General features: G+C 44.1%; 1 protein-coding gene across 5 annotated transcripts in view; it reads right to left on the bottom strand.

Annotated features, from left to right (window-relative positions):
* AGAP1 (ArfGAP with GTPase domain, ankyrin repeat and PH domain 1) overlaps positions 1 to 27135 on the bottom strand; it is a 1113642-nt gene that overhangs the window by 668361 nt on the left and 418146 nt on the right. For all 5 annotated transcript variants that reach the window (XM_086956296.1, XM_086956297.1, XM_086956294.1 and 2 more), the window contains exon 2: positions 11943 to 12001. In XM_086956296.1, the coding sequence (XP_086812422.1) occupies positions 11943 to 12001 (59 nt within the window). The remainder of the gene's footprint in view (positions 1 to 11942; positions 12002 to 27135) is intronic.

Below are 27135 nucleotides of genomic sequence, written 5' to 3'. Positions count from 1 at the left end.
TGTGCAGCCACCGGTGCTAGAACCTTGATAAACATATGGGGTGCGGAACGTAGCAATTTTCGGTGTCTGGGTAGAATTGGTTCATGGAAACACGCGTCTTGGAGGTGGCCATGTGATCCCCCCGCAGGGAGGAGTTGAAGGATTTCTTGAAGCGTCAACATCCGGAAGGATAACTTTTTGAAGTAATTGTTGAGGGAGCGAAGATCTAGGATGGGGCGCCATTCTCCTGATTTTTTTCTTTATCATGAAAAATCTTGAATAAAACCTGGTTCCTCTTTTCAATTGAGGGACCACATTGATCGCTCTTTTTCGTAGCATCACATTTATTTGGGGAAAATGCTCCTTGAGATGAGCTGGAGGTGGGCCTTTGGGAGGAGAGTTTGGAGGAATCTTTATGAACTCTAGAACATGGCCTCGGGCCACAATGTCCAGGACCCACTGGTCTGATGTTATAGCGGACCAATTCGGGTAAAATTAGGAGATTCTCCCTCCAACTCTTAAAGGGGTACGCGGTAGAATAGGTGGCAATTGTTACTGTTTTTTAGACGTATCTCGTCCGTTGTAGGAGGGATTTCTCTTATTCTGTGAATAGGAGGCATTTGGTTGTCTGTAGGACTGTTGGCGTTGAGACTGGTATCGTTTGTTACTTTGAAGGATTGGTACGACCTTTGTTGGTTATAGTCTCCTCGACCAGAAAAGGATCGACGGCCCTTAAAGCAACAAAAGGGTGGCTTCCGAAACTGGAGAGTGCTGAGAGATCTTGCTGTCTCGGTATCCTTCTTGATGGCCATAAAGGCCTCATCCACATGTTGGTCAAACAGTGATTCGCCATCAAACGGCATATCAATTATTTTTGCCTGAACTGCCTGGTGAAAAGATGTAAATTTCAGTCAGCCTTGCCGCCGTAGTACTGAGGCCCCTGCTAGTTGCCTAAAGCCGGTAGATGCAACATCCATGGCCGAATCTATGATTTCAGCAGAGATACGTTCTCCTTCTTGCAGGATCTTTAATGCTTCCGATTTAGATGGCTCAGGCAACATGTCGATATAGGGAGGGATGTCCGACCACATCTGCCAATCGTATCGGCCTAAAATGGCCAGTGAATTAGCAGCACGGACGGTCGACGCTGCCATGGTCGAAACATTTCTTCCAATAGCGTCCAATCGTCTGCCATCCTGAAACGGTGGAGCTGTAACCGGAGAGGAGGGGTTTCTCGCTCGTCGTTGTGCTGCTTGGGCAATAACAGAGTCAGCTTTTGGTTGACCTATGAGGCATGCAGGCGAATTATCTGGTGCTTTATATTTTTTGTCGAGGCGGAGCAGGACCACAGGAACAGAAGCAGGAGCTTTCATGACCTTCAATCCCTCCTGCCAAATGAAATCAATGATTGGAATAGTCTGTACCTGCTTCTTCGGTTGAACCTTAAAGTAGTATAGGAAACCCTCCTCCTTCTTTGTTTCCATAGGCCTGAGGAACCTTTGTGTTGCCCTTTCCATAAGAAGATGAAAACCTCCAGTGTCAACTGGAGGGGAATCTATGGGAGCCGGAGTTGAAGGAGACGGAGTTTGTATCTACTCTGTAAGAAGAGATTTGTCGTCCAATTCTCCTTCCTCCCTATCGTCGTATGAGGTGTGAGAATCATGAAAAGGCACTGGAGGACGTGGTCGGGGCGACCTCAATGCAGAAGAGGAAGTTTGAGGGACAGGTGTCGGTGGAATAGACTACGCCAATTAGGATGGAGGGAAACGGCGATAATAATCATCCAACATGAACTGTAGATTATTTTACAGAGCCAAAGGCATTTGAGCCGTAGGGATCGCATCTGGAGCTGGACCAACAGTCTCTGGGGAAGGATTATCATCCTGATCCTCCTTGTGATATTTGATGAATAATTCTGAAGGGCGCCTGGCAGTGCGAAATCTGTCATCCTCTTCCGATTCCTCATCATCCTCTCCATAATCCAGCAACTGTTCAGGTAACACTAGAGGTACCTTAGTAGGGGAAAATATGAAGTGGAGAGAGGGCCTCCAATGAAGATCCACACCTATGCAGAAAGGAAGATGCTGTTGTCAATGGAGGCAAGTGCGTAGACGTAGTAGACAGTGTAGAAGATGCCGTAGACGCTGACCAAACCTGCAACGCTGTGCATGAAGAGAATTGTAGCGTCGACGAGGGAGCCGTCGACTGAGTCGTCGACGGAGCTGGTGTCAATGAGGTAATCGTCAACGAGGCGGTCGTCGACTACAATGCAGTTGTCGGCGAAGAGGTAGTCTTCGGCGACGAGGCGGCCTTCGACAAAGAGGCTGCCTTCAATGAGGCTGCCGTCAACGAGGCGGCCGTCTACGAGACCATTCTAATCTTCATTGTCGAAGGAACGTCGACTGTAGATTTAATTTCCTTCGTCAACGAGATTGGCTTCACTGAGACGGATACCAGCGTCGACGGCAATGATGCCGACAACATGATCATGTGTGGTCTCGGCGGCGAGAAGGTGGCAGTCGACGTCGTCGTAGCATCAACAGTAAGCTTCGTCGACGAAGATGTCGATGTCGTCGATGGAACCAGTTTCTGCGGTAAATCCTTCTCAAAGTCGTTTTGAATCCAGAGACATCGCAGTTTTTCTCGGGGCGTAGTAGGCAGAGGCTTACTTTTAGAAGGTGGAGGAGCCTTTTTTGAGGGTCAAGGCAATTCAGCACCATTTGAGGTGTGCTGTTTTTTCGACACCTTTGCCCCAGGAGAAGAGAAATCTTGCTTAGCACTCCTCTTCCTAGAGGACACAGTTTTGCCAGAGGCAACACTCCCCACATCAGATAAGGGGTTGTCTTGATCTTTAATCTTCTGTAGCCACAGAAGTAGACGTCCTTCTCTGTCTCTGAGGGTTTTTTGAAAGAAGGTTCTGCAGATCTTGCAGTCTCTCACCTGGTGATCAGGATACAAGCAATAAATGCACTTCTTGTGGGGGTCCTCAGAAAACAGCTGAAGCTTCCCACAAGAATCACGGGGTCAAAAGAGAGATTTCTTAGATGAAGACATCATGAAATGAAGAATTCCTTGAAAAAAATTGAAAAGTACTGAGCAGCGCTCAGGGAGACTCCCTGCACACAACGTGCAGTAGAAAATCTGAAAGCCTGAGCCTCTGAGGAGAACATTCTAGAGGGTGCCGTCGCCTGATTGACTGCAGTTTGAACTGTATATAATGACTTGGACAAGTCATGAATGTAGAAGTTTTTTTTCCTTTTACTTTCTGGCTACTTTACATCCTGGTTCTATGTTACCTATGCTATGGTTATTATGTGCATAATTATTGCTATTTTATGTACTGTGGGACTCCCACTCCGACGACGGGGAATGATTCAGGCCTGTGAATCTATGAAAGATACCCCAATACTGGAGAATCCATGATTCTGCAGCAGAAAACTATGAATGAAATAACTATTGCCCGTTTAGTAAAAAACATAGAATAATGAGAATTTGAAATTACGTAAAATAATGGCTTGAACATGATAATATATAGTCCAGCAATAACAATTTAAAATTAATTTAAATAACATTTATAGCAGTCAAAAATTATTTTAAAATAGTCTGCAAAAGCATTACTAAACTGATTTTTCTGGGAATTGCAAACCTGCCGTTTTACACATAAATAAAAAGTATATTAATCAAGGGGTAGAACTAATCCGGGGTATTAGATAAAAATATCAGTCTTTCAATGGCACACTGCTTTGATGAACCTTTACAAAACCGCTTTTGCAATGTTAATAACAAATCGATAAGCAACTATGTACCTCGATAAACTAATGGTATAGATGAGCTAGGGCATCAATATGTATGCTCAGATAATCGTGACCAGCATTGTTTTGCAGGATCTCAACACTGATAAGTTTATGTTTTGCATTGTCTCTTTTCAATATACATGTTCAAATAAAACAGTTTAAAAAAAGTTAACAGCTAAACCACCCAGAAATATGATGAACATAGAACACCCACATCACCGGCCATATTAGAAGCATCACTCAGTACAGTCCAGATACTGCTATGAACACAAGCTGTATAAACAATAAGACGTTGTCTACTGGACAAACAATGCACTACTCAAATCTAGAATTCCTTTAGCCTTATTAGGTATTAACTGAAACAATGTCTTGGTTAAGTTGCTTACATGCTCTGTTCTTTTGTGAATCTGTTGACATGTAAAATACTTGTTAGTAACTATTCTAATGTGAAGTGTTATGACACCCATTGGGTCTTATTCACTCTGTATAAAACTGCAAATGAATAAAATACATAAAAATATTTTTTTAAAGATGTGTAGACAATTAAAATACAGAACAATAGTATCCTTACATAAATGAAAGCACAATGTGCTTAAAAAAGAGTATATCTAGCAAGAATGTTCTTTCATGCTCAACAAAGAAAAGAGGGAATTGCTGATTTTTGGTGGCAACACCTCCCTGTAGAATGACACCTGGTGGACCTCTGAAATTGGACCCACACCGATAGACCATGCCCGTAATCTTAGCACCATCCTGGACAGCAAACTCTCCATGAAACGACAGATCTACCCAGTCTCCTCTGCCTGCTTCTGCATCCTCAGCATGCTCCGAAAAATCTTCCAATGGATCCCCATCAACACCAGGAAAACCGCCAACCAAGCCATAGTCAACAGTCGGTTGGAGTATGGCAAAGCACTCTATGCAGGAATCACCTCCTAACTCCTAAATAGACTCCAGACGATACAGAACTCAGCTGTCTAACTCAACCTCGACCTCCCCAAAGGTACCCACATCACCCACCTCAGGAACATCCACTGGCTCCCTATCCAATTCAAGATACTGACACATGCCTACAAGGCCCTCCACAACCAAGGCCAGAATGTATCAACCACCACCTGAACTTCCACCAACCTTCCAGACAATGGCGCTCCGCATCCTTCGCCCTCGCACACACTCTCCGCATTCGACAAAGCCACAGTGAAGGATGACCCATCTCGTACTTCACCGCCAAGTCCTGGAACGATCTCCTTTCACCTCAGAACAGCATCCCCACCTCCCAGAATTCAGAAAAAGACTCAAGACCTGGCTCTTTGACTGATCCCAGCAATAACCCAGCGCTTGGATACACTTGCGGGTGATTAGCCGTTCTCTACAAATCCGAACTGATTGATTGATACTGGAGTGCTAGACAGCAGCATAGGAAGTGGGCTAAACTCTCTTTGACCGCCTGCTGGCAACAATACTTGTGTGGTGAACCCATGATTGCTTGTGTGCACCAATATCAAGAAGCGCAGTCTCACATAAAAGTTCTTGCCAGTGGAGATGACTCCATCAAATTGGGCTGGTTCACTCATGGATAGTGCCACGCAACTACTAATCGGAGCAGCTTCTCATTTAGACATATTGTATAGTCTAAATGAAAATATTTTAAATGTCACTGTTAAATTGGGATACTTTTAAACCTGTACAAAAGAAGATCTCTCTTTCCAGGGCAGCAGCAGATTTAATGCTCCTAAGGCCTCAAGACAGACGTAGAGCACGTTTATCTGTGGTCAGTCCAAAGCTCTAGCTCTCCCGTCCTGGGACAGATGTTAATGATATTCTCTCGATTTCGCGACAGCAGCACTAAAAGTGTATTAGACTTGCATGTTGCACCACAGACTCTCTTAAAAGAGAAAGTTCCAGCCGGATTGAGACTGAATTGTTGAAGCTGGAAAACTGAATAATCTCTTGAGGAGATTACGCTGCCTGGTTTCAAGCCAATCAATGAGTTTGCCCAGAAAGGCAATCATCTCATCTGCACAAATGAAGCTTTAACGGCATCCAGGAGTGGCTTGACTGACGGGCCGGAAAGCTTGTTGACAAGACGCAATAAAGCCAATCTGAGTGAATCAGTGTTCGGTATTAACCCCTTCGACGCTGATGACGAGCTGGGCTCGTCATGGTGTAGCCCGCTCGCACGCTGATGACGAGCCCAGCTTGTCACGTAACATGCGGTTTTGAAAATCTCAGCGTAGGAGCAAAATTGCGCTAGCGCGCATGTGGTTAAGGAGGCTTGGTGGCTGAAAACCAGGAAACTAGATCAGGCAATGAGGCTAAGGCCGGGAAGCAACCATGAGAAAGATGAAGAAGAGAAAGGGACGTGGGTGTGTATTTATATAGAAAATCAAAGTACCGGTGATATAAACTAGGGTCTGTGGCACAACCAGTTTGAAAAATATTTTCGCTATCCGCATTAACGGCGCTGTTGAACACTCCTCTTTACTTAGCAACTCTTCAATTCCACTGGAAAGTGTAACAAAGTTCTGAAATTCTGCCCACAAATATAGTATTTCAGATTCTTTCTGGGGTTGTGATAAAACCTACAGTTTCGTCATTCGTTAATATCACTCCTGCTCTTCCCACACCCACATCCTTAAACACGTTCTGTGCTAGTCCGTTTCTTATTTCTAAAAGACGTTTCGGTATGGCTAGTAGGAGGGTGTCTAGAACTCCTGATACTTGAGGTGACAGACTGAAAAACCTGGCCAAAGGCAGAGATTTTTTTAATTACACAATGCTAATAGGTCACCCAGAGACGGTGTCATTGGCACTATTGAGAAGGGTGATATAGAGTGGGGAGGGGTTCATGCCGATATCCTACTCTGCATTTTTTTAAATATCTTCCTGAAAGTTATGTTATGTTATAAAATGTTTTGTAGCGCGCTCTGCTACTGCAAAGTATCCTGGCGCGATAGAAGCCTTTTTAGTTACCCACAGAGATAAGAACTACTGACCCTTCCCTCGACATTACTAGGCCCTCTCTCCAACAGATCATGTATTAAAATAGGTTAATTAATGAATGACTCAAGATCGGTATGATTGCAGTATTGTGATGCGACAACAAAGGTCCTGCACTGTGGACGAGGCTATACTCCTCTTGAAGCCACTAGTCGAATGCTGTAGGATCACAAAAGAGGAGATGTGCAGCCAGCCTTACAGCTCGAAAATGTGCCAGCCCAGGTAGTCCTCTCTCCCCCACCCCCACTTCAAAATGGAACACATACAAATGCCTACTTTGAGAAGAGACAGATCACCTAAAATGTCAAACAAAGTCACCTGATTATTGCAAGTTGGACCCAAGGTCCTATCCATCTTTCTTGGACAGAATATATACTAATGTCCTACATCCATAATTTGGAGATCTACGCCCCTGAAGATCTGCATAGAATAGAAAAGTGCTTCTTGAATGTCCCAACTATATGTTGCCTAATTCCTCCAGCTGGGACCAAGCTACGAATAAGTTTGGTTCAAGAGCCCAGGGTGCTTAAATGGATCTGAAGTGTCTACCTACTACCTCAGTGTGCTGGAATGATGTCTAGAAGCATCCACCGGACAAAAGATGGGCACTGCCCTAGATACAGTATTTTTACTGCAGACACAGACCATGGAGCAGCCCAAGAGAGAAAATCGAGATATTATGAAGGTCTACCAGGACAACAACAAGAGAAGGTGAGACGCCCTCTGTCTCTGCCTAGCCAACATAATACCCCCTACAATAGTAGATCGCAAACCTGTGGTCCGGGATCCCTGAAACGAGTGTGCTAATTCTTGTTACTTTGTCTGTGCCTCTGGTAACAATGCCCAACTGAATATCCCGTTGATTAATAAGCATCTGAGAGCTTTCTAGACATTGGAACTAAAGTGTTCCGGTCCTTTGTGAAGTCTGGGTCAAAGTGTAACATAACCCTATTTGTTCACTAGGACTTAGCATCTGTTTGTTCTCTATTGGGCCTGGTCTGTTTGGGGTCATAAAGCTGGACCGGTAAGAACTTGAGACTCACAGTTTTCAACATTGTTCACCATTTAAACAGCTCCGTTCCTTCAACAGTAAAAAAAAAAGTTTATCGTTTTAAAATAAAATAGCTTGGGCTGGATCTTGTCTTGTATTCCTCGGTTATCCTGTATTTGTTGCAAACCTTTGTACCAACTCATATGAGTAAAGCGGCTCTTATCAACCTTGGACAACTATTAAAGTAGCAGCATCTAGCACCAGCAGGGAGAACATGTAGCATCATCTTTGACAATCTTAGTTGTTCCCTAACAACAATATCTGCAGCAAAAAAGCCAATCATGCTACCGCTGGGATTTCAATACTAGACCTCCAGAAGTCAATTTGGGAAACAGCCATAATGTTGTATGACATACCATAAATTGAGCAATCAAGGTAAATTGCTCACACTTAGTGACTAAAAACAGAATGAGGTATGATCACATGTTGACACAGATTTAACACGAATTTTCAAATGTGAGATAATAGTATAATGCTGTATCTGGTGTGCTTGATTATAGAATTGTTAACCAAGTAAATTAAATGTGGTGATGGAAGAACAAATGTCTTTGCTTCCAACTGTAGAGGATCCAAGAGAAAATCTGAGATGTATCCTCTTTCCCTCAGAGATCCTATCATGTTTGCCTGTCTGTGGCATAACATGCATATAGCTGCCCACATACACCAAACCCATGGCTGCCACTGTTTATGGTATGTGAGTTGCTATTATCCAGTGCAACCCTTACAGGGAGAAACATGATCAGCTGACTAAGACTCCTTATACAGCATCCAGTCTTTGCTACACCCTCTTTCACCAAGATCTGCTCGTTATTATGGACTTTGATGACTTGTATTTCTTTTCAGAAATTAGTTTAATACCCGACAGGTTGGCTTTATTGGTTACTTGTTATCAATTTCACCCCCAACAGCTCCTTATTTTACAGAACAGCTTTCCACAACCCTCATTTCCATTTACTCAGAAAGCCTGTGTAGTTGCCCCTTACATTAGAACCAATATGACCCTATATGCTAGGGGTCTTCAAACTGGGGGATGGACTTTAATCCCAGGGGTGGGGCGTCAGGCTATGGTCAAAAGAATCATCATGCTGATAGCAGTGCTTTGTCTTAATCTGAAAACAAATGATCAGCAGTCAGCAACTCCGTAATGGGCCATTTCAAAAAGGTTTAACCTAACTCTAATGTTTGAATAGTCTAGACTATTTAAACATTGCAAACTGAATAGAATAATTGCAAAAAGTTCTGGGGGGCAAGGATTTTTGTTTTTATACTGGGGGGTGGTGGGGTGGCATTAAACGTTTGAAGACCACTGCTATATGCCCCGGTACACAGTTTCTTCAAACCTTCTGTTAAATCCTTCAGTCAATCCATTCTAAATTCATTCACCAAATCAACCTAGAGCAGCCAGCCTACTGAAAGGTCAACGTCCTTGGAACATCCTGCACTGCTAAAGTACCCGTCTCCACCCCCCACTCAGATAGTGCTTGGATATACTACTTTAGCAATTCCTCCCTGTAATCTAGTAATATCGGACCCCAAACCAGGCTGATTTTTCAAATTTCTCTCTTGCAAACTTCCGCTCCTCTTTACTAATGTAACAAAAGTTTTTATTTTCCAAAATCCTTCTGCATGTGCAGTGTGGTGACAAGCAAAAAACAGCCCTTCTCATTGAGGAACACTATGCAAAATGTCACAATGTCCAAGGCCCTAGTCTGACCCCGGGAGGTCTTGCTGTCCTTTTCATCATCTTCCCCCCTGCCCTCTTGTGCTGTGCTTTATACTGGTCTCACATTTCCCACAAGTAACCTAGGAACTTGAACACTCCCCCAGACATCTCTGGCCACAAACTCCCTTTCTTATTCCATAATTCCCTCTTTATGAAGACATTGCCCTCAAAAGAAGAGATTGCCTTCAGCCTGGTTTATAACTGAAGTACCAGAGACAAAAGAGGCTGTGTGACAAAAGAGTGCCTCCAAGTACAGGCTCCCACTTGTCTCTGCCTGGGCTCACACAAGAGTCTACCAGATGCAGTGGGTTGGCAGAGAGAGCTCAGGGAAGGATGAGTAAGTAGGCAGGCCTGCACTCGAAGCATCAAGAGCAGCTCTTTCCGTTATAATTCCAACTTTAGCAACCTCGGCAGTAAAGCAGTCTGGTGCATTAGGACTGCATTGGTGTGGGTGCCTCTGCTTTTCCATAATTCAATTCTTTCTCCTCTTAAATTAAGTGGTGAAGTACTTTGCTAAATGGACTATTATTCTTTCTGCCATGAACTCAGTTTTCACTGGACAAGATAAAGGAACTCATGGGAGATGTTTTTTTATGGAAAGTGTGTCATTTTGAATGAGTCTCTTACAAGGAGTACTGGCTTAAAGTGTCCTACATTGGATTCGGGCATTACACCTTGCAGCTGTGAATCTTAATGTACTAATATATGCAGGGAAGAGAAGCAGGGTCAAACCTGGTACAGAGAAAAGGGGCCTTGGGACTACTTGAAGTCTATTAAATAATGTCATAGCTGTTACAAATTATATTTATTGGAATAAGACATTTATTGTGTTATTAGTAAGAACACAGTTGCGTTCAGTAAATGGGGCTTTCTTTCACTTAACAGACAGGTGCATGAATCACTGTCATTGTCATGTCTTGTCCTCGGCACCCAGGGTACAGCCCCCACTTACTGTACCTCAGACCTAAAGGACTCCACAGATAAGATAAGACCATGGACAGTTCGAAGAGAAGTTCAACTATTTTAGGGTCAACGAAACTGGTGGTCATGTAAAGTGCTCTGATACCCGATATCTCGGGTCTAGTTCGCGCTACATACAACTCTAAATATTATATATATTTTTAAATCACACCTGCTGGGAGGAGACTATACATCACCTCTTCCACGACACCAGGAAAACTATCTTGGGTGGACAAGTTGTCTTCCAGCACGCAAGAGGGTTTGACCGGCCTATCTCCTGTGACTTTCTGTTGTGGCAGTGGCCCAGCCTGAACTGAGCCCTGATAACACTCCTCTGTGCCATGTATAAAAGTTAATATGTCACTGCTTCAGCGAACTTTCAGCGCAGGGTTTCGCACTTTCAAGTTCACAGACCGATTGTATGCCTCCGTACTGGTGGTGTTGTATTCTACATCTATAATATATGTTGTTTGCAGTTACCTGGCTCCAGTGTTGTGTCTCTTCCGTCCACAGGACAGATTAACAGCATTAGTCTCCACCCCTTGGCTCTTGTGGCTTGCTCAGCCCCCCTCCACTGCGGTCGAGGGTTTAGTCAGATTCAGGCTGCCTAGAGGCCCGGAGAAGGTGTTTCAGAATAGTATTGTTTCAATCAAGGTGAAAGGGGGGGGGGGGGATTGAGAAAGAAATCTGTGTCCATTCAGCTTCCAGGCTTTTATCAAAAAATCATTTAGAGGGAGAATGGACTTCTTGTAACTACGTAGCCAGGGTTTTTAATACTCAATGGACTTCATAAAAACCCTCATACACGCACATAGATGGTGTAGCGGTATATCTTGATTCTCCGCTATTACATTGCTCTTAGTGCATTATCATAGGGTTTTGTTTTCTGATATGCAAACCTCCACCCGGAGGTAACCACTGGATTCGTAGTAGTGTCCAGAGAAAGTTAAGTGCTCCATTTCACATGCCACTTACTGGGCAAGGTACTGTGCATTTTTCCTACATAAGAGGTAATTCTTAAGGCACACAATTTATTTGTAAGACATCATGGGTGCCCTGTGGTCCTTGCAGTACACTATACGATTTATCACAATATAAATTAGTAACCTGACCTCACTGGTGCAATTTGGAGTACCATCAAGTCAAGTCAAATCTAACATAACAAAAAACTCAATATGTCCATAAAAAAGTACTGGGAGACATCAGATTGGAAAGGACTAAGTTAAAGAAACAGGGGTTTTATATTGTCTTCCTCTAGTAAAGTGCAGGCCGTTACAAAAAAACATAAAAAATGTGAGTCTGATGGCAAGGATATCTTCTTCTAGGGGTAACACAAATAAATAAGAGATCTGCATGGCTGAGTGAAACAAAAAAGAACGAGAGGGACGTCAGCAAGACAGGACAAAATAAGGAACATTGGAAGTAATGGACTCACCACTTTGAGCTCTGGCACTGCACGACTTAACGTCCATTCTTGGCTATTAACAAAGGCATCTGCAATAAAAGAACAAGGGAGGTTATTTAAACACATATCCCTCGACTCTACTTCACTAGTACATTTCAGAAGTCTATGTCACGGTCAAGAACCTAAGTCAGTAAAATGATGGCCATCATGTGTTGAGGTTATGTTGCACTCAGATTCAAAGGTATTGCACAGCGCCTATGGATACAACCTTAATGACGTAACGTTTCATCTATCGATCAACCAACCAATTGGAAGGCTCTGCTGATGGAAATTCTCTCACATCAAGAACTCACTGTTTTCATTGAGCATTACTTGCAGAAGCATATTCTTGTGTGGACAGAAAAAAAGGCACTGGCGCAAAATCTAAAATAAACATTTGTCAACAAGCTGATTCAGTGAGTTAAAGCACTCGCTACACAGTGACATGAGCGTCACAAGTTAGAATTCTAGGAAGCCATAGATTGCAGGCTAGGTCAAATTAACAAATCTTAATCACAGGGTGTGCTGTATGACAGGTGATATAAAAGCTAGCTTTTATTAATAGGTGGTAGAAACAGGAAGGGGATTCATCTGAGCATTACACTAATCAAACATTTTGTCAAGTGGTTGGATGGGTGTGGATTTAGATAAAAAATGTATCACTTCCAGAATTCCATTTCCAATCTTGGCTTCTTGGAGGAGCACAAGGACACCAGATAAACCAGTGTTGGATTTGACCCTCAAGTGGGTTTCAGATCCTGGTGTGCCTAAGCACCCTCGTGTGAAGGCGGAGGGAACAGAGTCACCTCGTCTCACTTCATCCCGATCAACGGATACTCCACTCTTACCAATAACAATCCAAGAGGCCTAAGAAGTTTCAAATGTACTTTGTAAGGGGTAACCTTTCTAAAAGAAATGTCCTGTATACTGCCGCAAGAAAAACCCTATCCATTTTTTTTTAAAGTAGTAGGCAATAGCATTGTTTGTTTAGCTGAAAGTAAGAAATCAACTGTGGCAAGATGCACATTAACTAGAGAAATATTCACAGGTTAGGTTTTCCCTTTTTTGTAAAAAGAGGGGCAGAGAACCCGGGCATGGAGAGGGAAAGTGACCTTGGAGAGTTTTTCGACCATTTACACCTTTAATGGTCACCACAGAGGAGGGTCTCAGGGCCACTGGAAACAAGGAGTGGAGTGTGCAGGTCTGTAGACAGAGTGACCCGGTGAAAGGGCTTTGGCAGGCTAAATCATTGTGGTCTAGGTGAGATATAACCTAGTTTGGGATAGCACTGAGACTATACTTACTGGTCCAACTGTGGGAAGGAAAACATTTTGCTGCTGTTTGTTCGAGGTGTGTAGGATCAGATTAAGAACGTAGGCAGAGTCACTGGTGGCTGCATCTCATGAACATCTAAAAAGACCAGTGTCAGCAGCGATTGATGGCAGAGGCCCTTAGACGTCTGATAGAGGTCTGCATCGGGAACTTGATTCTGGGAGGATTGTAGAGAGGATTTGACAATATGATTTAGCAACACTTAATAGATACCATGAAGATGTGCCCCCAACACTGAGAAACCACTACATCAATGTAAAACGACACAGGAAGAACCATAAACATGTATACCGTGCCTGAAAATGGTACTACATTAAAAAGAGTAACCTGAACGGTAACCGTAAGGGTTGCACTGAGGGGCAGAGCTAACGTTATCGTACCATGCAGACTTAACCTTAATTTTAGGGCTAGACTTTTTGATCAGGGAGAGTAAAAGTATGGATCAGATTATGGCAAAAGTTGGGCTTTGGGTCGGATTATGGCTCTTAGGCTGTGCTCTATTAAGCCACCATTAAAACTGGCCCAAAGCTGCACACACACTGTCAGCCTCTCCGAAGAGGGCAAAGCTGAAATAGGAAAGGAGTACGAACAACCCTCACACTCGCCTTAACAGATGTGATTATCAATGGGGCAGCGAGCGAAGCTGCCAGCACTGCGGGCAATTCAGGCTCAACTAGAGTCATTTCAGAACTTTCCTCAAACACAAAATCCACACCCTAAATTTTAATGAGAGACAATATTGTGTGTGGGTCCGCTACACATGACCAGGCATTCGCTGGCCCACCTCACCAGAGAGACCACTTTCCTGCTCACTGTGGAAGACACACACCCTTAGAAGCACAGTTTAATAGGGCTTGAACATCCGCACAAATGAAATGGGTTTCGGATTCAGTGGAGCACGATTTTAAAGGTGTCGTGTTCAGTAAAACTCTAAACCATTATCCCCAGCACAGGATAATTATGGGAGATCTTCCGCTTAACAGAGTCCCATTACCTCCCCTCCTCAATCTTTATTGCATTGAAAGATGATCTATTGAGCTGATCTATAGAACAATCTGAATCAATCTGATCAAAGAAGGGGCCAGATTTCCACCAGGGCCATTTTTCTGAAATCAAAGAACGAGCAAACTAGTATATATTTCTGAACTTTCCTCAGCAAATTTCTCTGGGAGCACATAAAAGAAGGGTCAATCGATCCAAAATTGTTCTTTTACCCCCAAGGCGGGTCTGTAAGACATTACGAATTTTTAGCATCTTTCTTGTCCTATGGCTCACATTTCATTTTCAATCCAGTACTCTGTTTCCAACAGAAGTACAGCGGCATAACTAATCGTGTGCAAGAATTAGTAGCACCCACAACGATAACTTCTTTCCAATTTCAGCCTGCAAACCTTAAGCAGCCATTAACATGCCTGGCCTAGCCCTGCAGACAGTGCTGAACAAAAACCTGCTGTTTACGTTTTGTGGAAAACTTGGAGATTGCGGACTAGAATAACTCATTAAAATCATGATGGGGTAGGGTGAGGAAGGAAGTGGGATTCTGCAACAGCATCACTCAGATGTATCTTGATACTCCGGCACTATCGAAATCAGTGGCACCCATTTCGAGGACCTCTGAAGCAAATCTATAATTTACCCGCCGCTACCTGATTGGCACTAAGCAGGTTAAAATGAGGATATGTGCAAATGCCCAAAGTGGCGACTTTTTATTTTTAACACTGGGAGATAAACTGTCTACTCTCTTACTTCCAGGTACACTTGTGAATCCTTCGCAGACACGCGTCACTCCCCCAAATGCTACTTCCGGTTGTCCTGAAAGCAAGTTCACAACTTTCTCCCAACAGCAATTACAGAAGCAAAGATTAACCGATTGGAAAGGACTGCACTTTAATTCACTGGCAGGCGAGCTGGAAACATTAATAAATGAGGGTTGTGGCTGCCAAATGTTTTCACTGCAATGCAAATTAAGCTGTAAATAATAAAAAGGGAAAAAAAACAGAGGCAGATTGTGTGTGCGCAATGCCAGGTTTCTGTGTCGGGGATGGTGAATATATAGGCTCTTAGTTAAGGAGAAGCAGCTGCCAAGCTCTTCTCTGTCGTGAAATCTCTCTTTAAAGACCGAAAAATATTGATCCACCCAGGCAGCTGGATCACACTGGCTTTTCCAAAATCTGCCCAATGGCAGTGCTCGACTACAAGGCCTGACCAACTGCAGCAACTAAGGGGAGGGGAATGTGAGGGGGTTGAGGAAGGCGTGGCCCGATAATACCCAATGAATGTACACTGTCCCCCTGAGAGATGTTGATCGCGTGGCTGCAGCGGCCAAGAGTCATCCTGAGGGTTTACGGACCCTGGATTCCAAGGTCCACAAAATTGTCAGCGCGTAGGCTTTGTGAGACTGCTTCAGCATCCATGTAGTCAGGGATTTATGTGACATTACGAAAGCATTACCCATCACATATGGGGTTGATTAGCTCGCTTTTATTAGTCACAAATTAATGTTTCTCCCACCCACAGTGGGTACAAGCAGCACTAACAGACCCAGATCGCAGGAGCAGCACATACCACAACATCTGTCCCCGAGTCGCCTGAACAAGCTCTTAATTTGAAGCAGGTCTCTGTCCCACTCAAGGATATCTCTCAGCTTGTTGTGTGGGAAGAAAATTTGAACTAAGACTTTACAAGTGCCTGGAGTGCCTTGTTCACAGAGGTAGGAACCAAGAGAGATGGCCAGCTGGTATCAGCGAGCAGTGCACACGAAGCGAGCAGTTCCCTGGTTCATAGACTGCTGTGATGGTGAAAACACAGTGTAGGCTATCCGGCATCACACATAAGGCCGACTGACACATACTGGAGTCAGAGACATTAACACGGACTCAAAATGATATATCACATACGCTAGCAACCACAGCAGACTTTAACTTGTATGAAGCGCGAGACACTGTACACAATTAGCATCACTCAGTATGGTTTTCAACTTCCACCAATTGAGAAACACCTCATTCCTAACCAAAGACTTCAAAGCACATATTACTGATTCACTTCTTTCTTCTCTGCCACAGCCGCTACCACCACACTTGGTTTTACAGAGAGGACGCCAGGTAAAATATTGAGAGTACCTGGTCAGAGGAGTGCTCAGCTCTCGCTTTATTATTGCGAGCATCTCAAAAAATTAAATGCTCACTACAGCCTTTGCTTAACTGCCAAACAACTGCACACATACCGCCAATTTTCTAATGTGTAAACCCGGTGAAGGTTGGATTCTGTCAGGGACAAAGTGCTGATTCTGTACTGTTAGTGGCACTTACTGACCTCATAATGGTACCTGATCCTGGCTGTGTACTGATGGCTTTAGCCGGTCATCGGCACCCAGTACTCGCAATCATTCTACTCAGTGGGATCCTTTGAGATCTGTGGCCATTTCTGGCTCAACCTATTCCTGGTTCAGATCCGTCCTGGTAGGTCGCACGCAATCAGTTCATATTGAACAATTCAACAAGTGTGGGATCCTCCGGAGATCCTTCTACGACAGTCACCCCCTTAAATGTAAAAAAATTGTAAATTGATACTTGTATAGCGCACTACTCACCCGCAAGGGTCTCAAGGCGCTTGTACGAATACCGCTGTGGAACCCATCCTGGCTTTCCCTGTGAGGCGTCCACTCCTGGGCACCCCCAAGGTGGAGGCCAGGCATCCTTAGCATTGTGGGGCCGTTGTGGAGATTAAGCAAGCTATTGCCCAGAGTTGCAGAGTGGGACTCCATGATTGGAATAGGCACAGAGGCGAGAATTATCAGGTCCGTGGAATTTTTGAGCCCAAGACACGCTGAGGCGGGGAATTGAACCCTGGTCCCGGGCCAGACCTCTGCATCAGGGTCTTCCGCTCTAACCATTGAGCCACACTACTCCACTTAAGGTATATGTTGAGCCTCTAACCAGCTCGGCAACTCCAAAAGTGTGAACTTCTGCATGAATGGCCCCCAGCTTATTACGCAGCGTGATGATCCGTCTCAGACAATACAATTCTAGCAATATATGAGGCACTCCCGAGAACAGTCTGGAGCTACTGACTCGAACTTTACATAGACAACAAAGAGATAATGCCGGTAAATGGAAATGCGATTTCTGGCAGCCCAAATACTGACCGCAGGAGATGGGCCCTTTACCATTTCATCTACTCAATCCATAATTTGAGTTAAATTTGATTTCAACCTTTTCGTGGCTGCAGAGATTTCTGCCATGACTTCCTCTTGCCCCTTCCACATGCGAAGGCTGGGGAACTGCTCTCATTCCTTGAAGAGTATGGCAAAAGACTTGCCGTTTCTGCTATTGTCTGATCTTTCTCAAAACATCCATTCGGCAATGCTATAGTCCCAATTCCAAAAACTTCAATATGGAAATGTGCAAAATTTCTAGATCTGCTTGTAAATGTATCATTGAATAGAACACAATGGTGCTTGTTTGTAGGATGTATGTTGCCTCAAAAACGCTTTATATCAGTGAGCAAAGTTTTCTACACAGGCTCTAACAACAAAGTGATAACAGAGAAGAAACTTCACGTCCACTTTGGAAGGAGCACTCCAGCTGGACATGGGCTCATCTCCTACTTGTCAAAGCATATTAATCGCTGGCTAAGGAGAATATGTGCAATTAACAGGAAAAGCAAAATCACAATGGCTACGAACTGCTCAAACAAAAAGGAGGCACAAAGTTGTTCACACTAACGGTGCAGTCAGTACGCTAACTAGGTATGTGAAATGCATTTCGACAATTTTTACACATCTACATATGAAAACCTTCCAAAAAGAGTCAGGAAGGAATACCCAGTCTAGAGATCTTCGTCACTCAAAAAACAGAGACCATGTTGTTAAAATTCATCATCCCTTAAACCAATGTCCCAGCGCTCATGGCAACATTCTGTTTTGTAGTTCAGACTCCATGACAGTGAGTTAGTGCATAACAGCAGGAGCTGATCCCTTCACCTCAATGTCCCCAGAGGAGACATGGCAGGTGCCAGGTAAACAGTGGCAACCCTTGCATGGTGCTTTAGGTGACACAAACTAAGACAGCATTCCAAACTACAGTACGAAAACGCAAGCTGAGCACATACATCAGAAGACATGCGTTTGCAAAGAAAACCAAGGTAAAAAAGGAAAGATCTGTACAGAATAAGATAGTGTTATGCTTTTATGGCGGTAAGGACTAAAGGAGGACTTCTTAGAAAAAAAAATGACAGATTATTTTTAGGGTCACATTTTCCGTAGGAGCAGAAGAGAATGCATTTAGGTTTCTCTGGCATTAAAAGAGGACCAGAGTCTTAGATTCTAAGACTCATGTCAATCAAGTTAGTGGTAGTCCTATGCACTACCGCTAGAAAAAAAAACACAAATCTTAAACTTTACATATATTTAAAGAAAACTCAATCTCTTAATGAATAATATCTTTGGTATTTATAAAGCATTTTCCATTGCCGTCCTACGTATACTCAATAAAATCTAATGAACTAAAGAAGAGGGATGAAACATCGCATTGTTAACTTGTTTTGGATGGTATGGTTCTCAGATAAATATGCTTTAACTACAAATTGGCTGTGTGAGACCAACTATCCGTTTCGATATGAGCGCAAATACAGGAAGGAATGGTGAAGGAGCAATCTCTTTCTCACAGGAACATTGCAGACCTTCTACATTCAGGGCAAATGCTGGCCTGTTCTGAAGCTTAACAAAATCATAGAGGGGCAATAGCCCACTGAGCCCAGTGAGTCCGAATTAAGAGAGTTACAACTGATGCGCCGGGTTTGGTGCAATTGAAGGTACTATGGAATCTAACATGGAGATCTTTTTGTTTCCCTCCCTCCATGGAAAATCATCTGGGAATTAGTATACTTGACCCCTATGGCCGTGGTTGACAGGTCCAAGTAAGACAAAAGGCCACATGATGTCAAGTCAAGGAAAGATTTGGAGCCTACTGGGAATGGCTCCCTTCTTTTGAAGAAAAAGCTCCTGGGTAATGGCCATTTTTCCAATCCTTATCACCCTGCAGCCCTGGGGTTGTATAACAAAGTGCTCCAAGGGTGGAACGGGGCTTGTGTGCCAACGTTCTGTGCCCCCTGGCACTTTGGTATTACAGAAGGGGCTGCAGACACTGGTATGACCCCTTTCTGCATGCTGAAACACTTTAAATCTGCCCCGTCAATGTTTTATGGATGTGAACGTAGAGTCAAGGAGATCATCCAGAGTTAGACTGTGAAGAGCGGTAGCAGTGAAGTAAAGTACAACTGACGTAAAGGTTCTAAAACGTACCCGTGACATAATGAAACCCGATATAGGCCGGCGATGCAATGCAAGGCCTTCAAATCTAATGGGAGCATACCACTTACACAAAATGGCAGCCATCCGTGCTTGTGGATTAGTCTGCTGCTGCAGAGTTCATTGTGAATTATATCAGTAAACTAATTAAGCAATCCGAACTATAAGACTTTAAATCCACTAACTGACACATTTATTAAAAGGATTGTGTTTTTATTGTATACTCTTGGTTCCAAAAAAACTTGACTGTGTCACCTTAATATGCCCTACTGATCATGGTAGAAAACATGATGGCACGAACATCATTCAAATAAAAATTAAAAGTGTGCGTTTAACAAAGCCTCAATTTCGCCTTATTTAGTAGAGGGCGCAGTTTGTATTATCAACAGCAGTATTTGATAGGATCTTCTTGACACAAACGACATTTTTTAGGAAATATGAACAATACAGCACCTATACAATTAACAGAGGTGCGTGGAAGGAGAACTTCGCGAGTAATTAGTGTAAACAATAGGTTCTAAAAAATAAGTAATGCGATTTTTGCGGGATCGATGGTATTTTAAGACCATTGCCCAAAGCACACACTGGCTTTGAGCTTACTTGGCTGAGCTGCAAGCATTGTCCACAAGATGGCGACGTTGCCACGCGTTGTAAATGCAGGGATGTAGACCAGTATGTCTTCCCGCGCCATCCGTCATTAAAAGCAGTCAAAAACAAGAATAACAGCATTCGATGAGTAGGTTACTACTATCAATGCGTGCAAGGAACACCGTTTCCAAAGAAATAGAAAACTCTTCTTGCGCTATAGAGAAAATCAACTTTTCAGTGCTCGATACGATGCCATGCACACAATTACTTTAATGATATCATCGAATGTGCCTCACGTAACTCTCAAATCTTATCAATAATCATATGTTACAAGCTTTAATAACCCATATACACGGTTCGGATGGCTCGGATTCGGCTTCCTCAAGTTTAAAGCATGGCAGGGGCGACAATGGGGGAATTTGTAGAGCCTGGATACTTTTTTTATTGACTCAGTGTTTACCATAACAACACATTGCTGCGGAAACTTCCTGTATGCGTCCTCTTCTATGACAGGGGAGCGTGCCGGGTGTGTGAAAAGCTGCGCGTGGCAGCATCTCTCCATCGTCACTATGAAGCCACCAAACTCTATTCCCATTGGCCGCCCAGAGATGTAGAACTTGCACATCAACCGATTTGTGAACGTACAACTTACAGGAGCCCTATCTGTGCAGACGTCACATTTGAAATGAGTTTCGCGGAGTCGCAAAACGGTCTGCCAAATGAATATTAATTACAGAGGACACCTCCTGTGATTGGCTGTACAGGTAAGGACGGAGGCCAGCAAGCGACAGCACGCCTCCATTCGAGTATTTCCACTCCCAAACGAGATATATATATTTTTTAAAGCCTTCCAGTTGAGAAAACACTTGGAAGAGCAGGCAGTGGTGCTCTGGACCATTGCATGTTATACCAGCCCTCATCCCCCTCCCATTCGAGACCGCAGGCACCATTACCAAAGGGGAAGGATGTTCCACTTTGGACAGCCTCCACTTTGTGACTCCGATGCCACCATATCCTAGGTGTCGATGGTTTACGACCACAAATGTAGTCACAAACACTGGATGGATTCCTGTCTGAATGACAATTAAGAGCGGGCGTCTTTCACCCTCTCCTATTTCCAATTCTAAGGTTGTCGCAAAAGCCCTTTTACGAGCCAGAAAGTTTTTTTTGTCGCAAAGAACCTTTTGCGGTTTAAAAACCTGTAATTTTAAGAAAAACAGGTTTCCAACTGCAAAAAAAACCTTAGCCCATCAGGCCATGTTATAACTCCGCGCGCGGCCACCTCACTGTTTAGACTCCCCCACTGGCCCTTCCAAACAATTAGTCAATGCCAGTGAGTATGCCTCCTTATCGCGGGGTCGTTCATCTTTCCAGCCCAAACTGTCACTTTTGGCAAACTATTAAAAGGCAGAGATGAAATGAGGTGACACGTTATTATATTACAGGGAATAGAGGCCCAGTCTGCATTGCCTGCCGCTGGCCCACAATGACCATGCAAATTGGTCCTTCATGCATAATTCCAGCTTAGTTATGGCAAGAAGGTGGGAGTTGTGTGTGTGTGTGTGTGTGTGTGTGTGTGTGAGAGAGAGACATGCCACAGCCCAATGCCGTACGCATAAACCTTGACCCTGCAGCACAAGCATGCACCCACATCTAGGGCTCTGGCGAGGGGCCGTGCCAGTGATGGCCTTCCTCATAAGCTAACTGCATCAGAGTCACATCACAGCGTGGCACTCTTGATTCTAGGTGTCAAATCAATATTCAATACTTAGCATGTCTCGTGGCAGTCACCTGCTTTAAAGCATTGACAATACAAGGAGACTTATCCTAACTGTAAATGCCAACATCTAGGCAGCAAATGCCCTCGCCACCACTTTCAGTGAAGTGGCCCACTTGCATTGCCTTGTGCATGCTTGACTGGAGCCCCGGCTGAGATTTGAACTTTTCAAGCTCCCATCAGTCAGGAAGAGCAGGGCCAACTGAAGGCTGTAGTTTGGAGTCAGCGCTGAGTTTGACTCGGTACATGCAATGGCAGTCGGCACCGAGCAGCATGTATTTCAGGATCCATGCATGGTTTGTTCTTTTATCTACTTGAGGCTTCGTTGGGCACTAAAAGTTCCAGAGCTCCTAGCGGGAGGCTCCCTTTCCTCAAAGTCTATTGCAAACTGATCTCCGTAGTTTGTTCTCTGGAACGCCCCTGGCTGTTCACGGCTCTACTGACGTCTAACATTTCACCTCTAGCTGCCACACACTATCATCTGTTAGTTTGCGAAGTTATGTGTAATTCCAGTGCCCAGAATTTCAATGAGCTGTGTGTCTTTCTATATTTTGCTGGCTTTGTTTTAAACTGTTTCCATGGTGTGTTTATCTTTAAGCTTGAACCCAGATCATTAAACCATAATCATCTTGAACATTTACTGTTACTCTCGGTTAGGTTATGAACCTATGACGATATTTATTTTACAAACTGTTTTTAGCAGCATCCCCCATTACTTGCTGAATTTCCTTGATCACTTCTTTCTAGTTTTTCTGTTGCTGCCGCGTTCATTTCCAAAAAAGAAAGGATGCCGTTACCTTCGTGGCAACTTTGTCATTCTTAAGCCATTGTGGCTCTTTCCCATTCCTACTTAAAAGCGCGCTCTAGCCAATTCCCTACTTGGAAAATAAAGGAGACAGCCATAGGCCAAAAAACACCCATTGATTGAGGGGTCAGCAGGAATGATTCCTGCTGTGAGGTTGATGCCATCATGGCCTCCGGAAACACCAGCCAGTAACCTCGGTCCGCAACCTGGGGGCCATGCTCAATAACAGCTGAGCATGGAAACCCAGGTTGCAAAAACAGTGGGGACTTGCTCAGCCCTTTTGCGTTCCCTGCGCAAAATTATGCCACCCCTCCCCGCACAAGCTCGGGCATTGATAGTCAGGTGCACTATTCTTAGTCGCCTCAACTACTGTAACGCGTTGTTACTTGAGTCTCCAGTTGTGCTGCTGGATCGGCTTCAAAGAATTCAGTCGGCCGCTGCCAAGCTAGCTCTCGGCTGGACCAGGAGATCCTCGGCCACAGCGGCCCTAGCCGAGCTACACTGGCTACCTCTGAAGCAGCGTGTGGCATTCAAGGCCCTTTGCCTTGTCTTTAAGGCTCTGCATGGAGTCGGGCCCAGACCTCTGCAAGCCTTGTTCTCTTGATACACTCCTAACAGAACCCTGCGCTCTGCCTCAGCCTGTCTGGTAAAAGTGCCTAGATACAACAAAGTCAGAACTGGGGGCAGATCCTTCAGGGTTGCAGCGGCTAAATTATGGAACAGTCTGCCCATTGACATCCGCCAAATTTCACAACTCCTCCCCTTTCGGAAACGTATCAAGACCTGGCTATTTCCCTAACTCTATCCACCTGCCACTCGTTCTTGTTCTCCTCAGTTAAGAGTATTCTCCAGCGCCAGGAAACCTGCAAGGTGTTAGCTGCGCTTTATAAATACTTTAAATAAATAATAAATAAATTCAGCGCTCATGCCAATTGGTAAGCGAGGAATGTGGTTCAGATGAGGGCACACAGAGCACAGGCGACATCCGATGACTGCCCCCAAGCAAGAGACGCAGGGGTTAGGCTGTCAGCTCCTCCAATCTGTCAGTAAGAATTGCTCAGCTTAAAGACAGAATGGTAAGGAATAGGCTACCCACGCTCAAGAACGAAGGAAACGGAGGGAAAAACAGGGAAATATGATTTAAAATAAAATTAAAGGATCCAATGGTTTTTGGGAAGGAGCAGGAATGTGTCACATGGCAATTTGCTAAGTAGAGAGAGGCAAGTTCCATCTGGTTGCTTAAAATGAAGCTGATGAGTGTGCGTAACGCATAGGGAAATGGGCCAGATGCTTGCATAGAAATAGTTGACAAAGCCCTGAATTAACAGTTATAAGTGTTGTTTCTAGTCCCAACACCTGGTAACAGCGAGAATAGGAAAGAGCCAGTACATAAGAATATATCAAATTGAAACGAAGAGTAAAAACATATAAATAAAATGAACAAAAAAAACGTTGTGTACATTATCGGATTTATCCAAAGTGACTTAACTGGATTTCAGGACTAACATCAAGTGAATAAAATGACAATTTGTTTTCAGCATCGATCTGGTTTAAGTCTTTACATTTTTTTAATTACCTGGCTTCTTAATCTAATGACTGTGGTATTTGCTTGTGGTAAAGCACACTGGATTTATTCAACTCTGTTTTACCTTACAGTAAATACCAGGCACAGAGACCAGATTAGCGACGCTTTCCTGAGTGAATGGTGTCAATCCAGTTAATAAATTAATGGGGGGGGGGGGGGGGGGGAGTAATCACTCTTTAAATTTCAGTAGTCTTGTAGTGTACTTATTCTGCTCTTCCGCCTACAGATGCTCGACAAGCATTACTGCTCACCTGACTGTTGCATTGTTTGCTCTGGGTATCTGTCCTACCAGGCCAGGTCACTTACCTTCTCCAGTGTTTTTCTCCTGTTCTGCTCACACTGGCAGACATGTTACATCCCATTGTTCCACAACTGCGTCCTATAGATAAGAACCCCAACTCCTTCCTTCGTAGTGTACATTTCTGTAAATTGCCTTCGCATAAATAACAGGGCTATTCAAAGTTATTTCATGATGATATAACAGTACAAGACAAAGCAGACGACGGAAACATATGCTAACATTTCAATATATTTCCAAATATGGCACCTATCCATGCACACTCCTTATACATCCTGTTTCTCATCCTGGCCAAGATCAGAAAAAGCCTCTCTCTCTCTACTACTGATCATGTCATATCAGATGTGAGCTAGGAGAAGTCTGACGACGCCACTCTTCTGAAGTCGGACCAGAGGGAGCAAGAAGACAAGGCAAATGAACCGACGCAGTGTGTTTAAATAACAGAGCTTCAATGTTGGCAATGGTCAAGCACTCTGCTACAACAGTTCAATGGAACATCAATGGCGGTAAACGCAGACTGTAACCAAGACAACGCTTCAAGCAGCTGAAAGGGGCTTATCCAAAAGGGAACTGAGGAGCAGCCTGACATGCACCTACTCCTCACTTACACATGAATCACTAAAAGAGTCAGTGCTTTGAAGCCCCACAGAAGCAGAAGTACAAGGTTCATCAACCACCATCTTTTAGTCACTCAGTGCATAGCTTTATCAGCTGGTGTTTACTGAATCGCTCACACTGCTCTTTGAGAAAGAAGTACGAATACCAGCTGCTAAAAAAGGAACAGTGATTGCATCTGCACAAAGAAGTGTTACCAGAACTCCAGTCAAACGCAAGGTTCACGGAGATGTTTGCCTTATTTAACACCTCCATATGGCAGCAGTCTATCGATAGGCCGCACAAACATGCTGTCTGTACACAGAAGCAGCAAAAGGATCTTCCTTCCTTGAACTACAGACTTTTCTACATCCTGAAATGGCTACAGGTAAAATCAGGAGATGCCCAAGAAAATGTATCTGTTTCCAGCAATCGTCTGAAGCCATGTTCTCTAATGTTTGGTCCATGAATGCAAGATCGCCACTGTGGGATATTTCCTCTTCTATGAGCAGCTGAGGACATCCCAGTGAGATTCACAGAAGCAAGTGGTACTGGCCCACTTTGCCTTTAACTACCCAAAGCTCTGCGTTCATTTCAAAGAGTGGACTGAGGCCTCTGCTAGAGGGGGCCTGGAAGCTAAAGGTAGTCTGGCTCAGCAGGAGGATGCAGAAGTGGGTGTGCTGAACATAGGAGTTCTCTGACCTTATATTATTTCTCTCTACCAAATAGGCGCCGCACCATTGCACTCTAAGAAACTTCCCCAAAATGGAGCCTGATACCAACCAGTGAAGAGACCCTGCCCTCCGAAAAGAAACCCAGATACAATAAGGAACTGTTGGCTCTTTAAAGATTTCAAGATGCTGTATTCCTGTTCATATCAAAGGATTATATGCTGTGGAAATTGAAAATAAGCAAAAATGAACAACTAGGGTTCAGAAGATAAATTCGCCCCTTAACTCAGCAGCACTATTTCACTCCACTGATTGCAACATCCAACCACTCTTTAATATGCTTCATAATTAGTGGCTGAGATACTTGAATGGCTACAAAGTTGCATAATTTACACAGGCGTTGTGTCTCTGTAACACCCGGGCACTTCTACACCACACTGCAAGTGCCTCTTTGTGGTATCCATTGCACAAAAAGGGATAGGACAGAGTGTGGCTCGGAGTATAGTCTTGATTTTCTCCTGCTTAGCACAGCTGTGTGTCTAAATCTTATATGCTAGGGTCAGACTTATGAAATTGATCCCTATATCGAATTTCAGACGCATCTGCTTTTTAGATATACCGGACCTATACTCTAAGGTACGCACCACACCGCAATCACTCTTTGCTAGGCTGCTCCATCTGGTGTGTCTATCCAACTAGGCAGTCTAAGAAGTGTACCATCGAGCCGGATTTCTTTTATGATCATCTGCTGGTGCACCTCATCAAACCTTGGAAAACCTCCTACCCCGACAGACCACCCACAAAACCTCTGCCTCATACTAGATCCATCACTCACAATGAATTGCCAGATCAATGCTGTATCCTTGACCTGCTTCAACATCTTCTGCATGCATGGAAAGACTTTGGATCCCAACCAAATACAGAAAAACTGTCACACACGCACTCATCAGCAGCAGACTGCGCTATAGCAATGCTCTCCATGTTGGAATCGATAACAAACTGTCACACACGCACTCATCAGCAGCAGACTGCGCTATAGCAATGCTCTCCATGTTGGAATCGATAACAAACTCCTTTGCAAACTCCAGACTGTCCAGGACACTGCAGCCAGACTGCCCCACGACATCTACCGCCGCAGTCATATCACCCAACACCTCCGCGATCTCCACTGGCTTCCAGTCGAAAGAAGAATAACCTTCAAACTCCTCACCCACGTATACAAGGCCC

This window comes from Lissotriton vulgaris, chromosome 2_1 (assembly GCF_964263255.1).
Source record: "Lissotriton vulgaris chromosome 2_1, aLisVul1.2, whole genome shotgun sequence".
In the NCBI taxonomy this organism is placed as follows: Eukaryota; Metazoa; Chordata; class Amphibia; order Caudata; family Salamandridae; genus Lissotriton; species Lissotriton vulgaris.
This window is presented reverse-complemented; position numbering and strand designations above follow the sequence as displayed.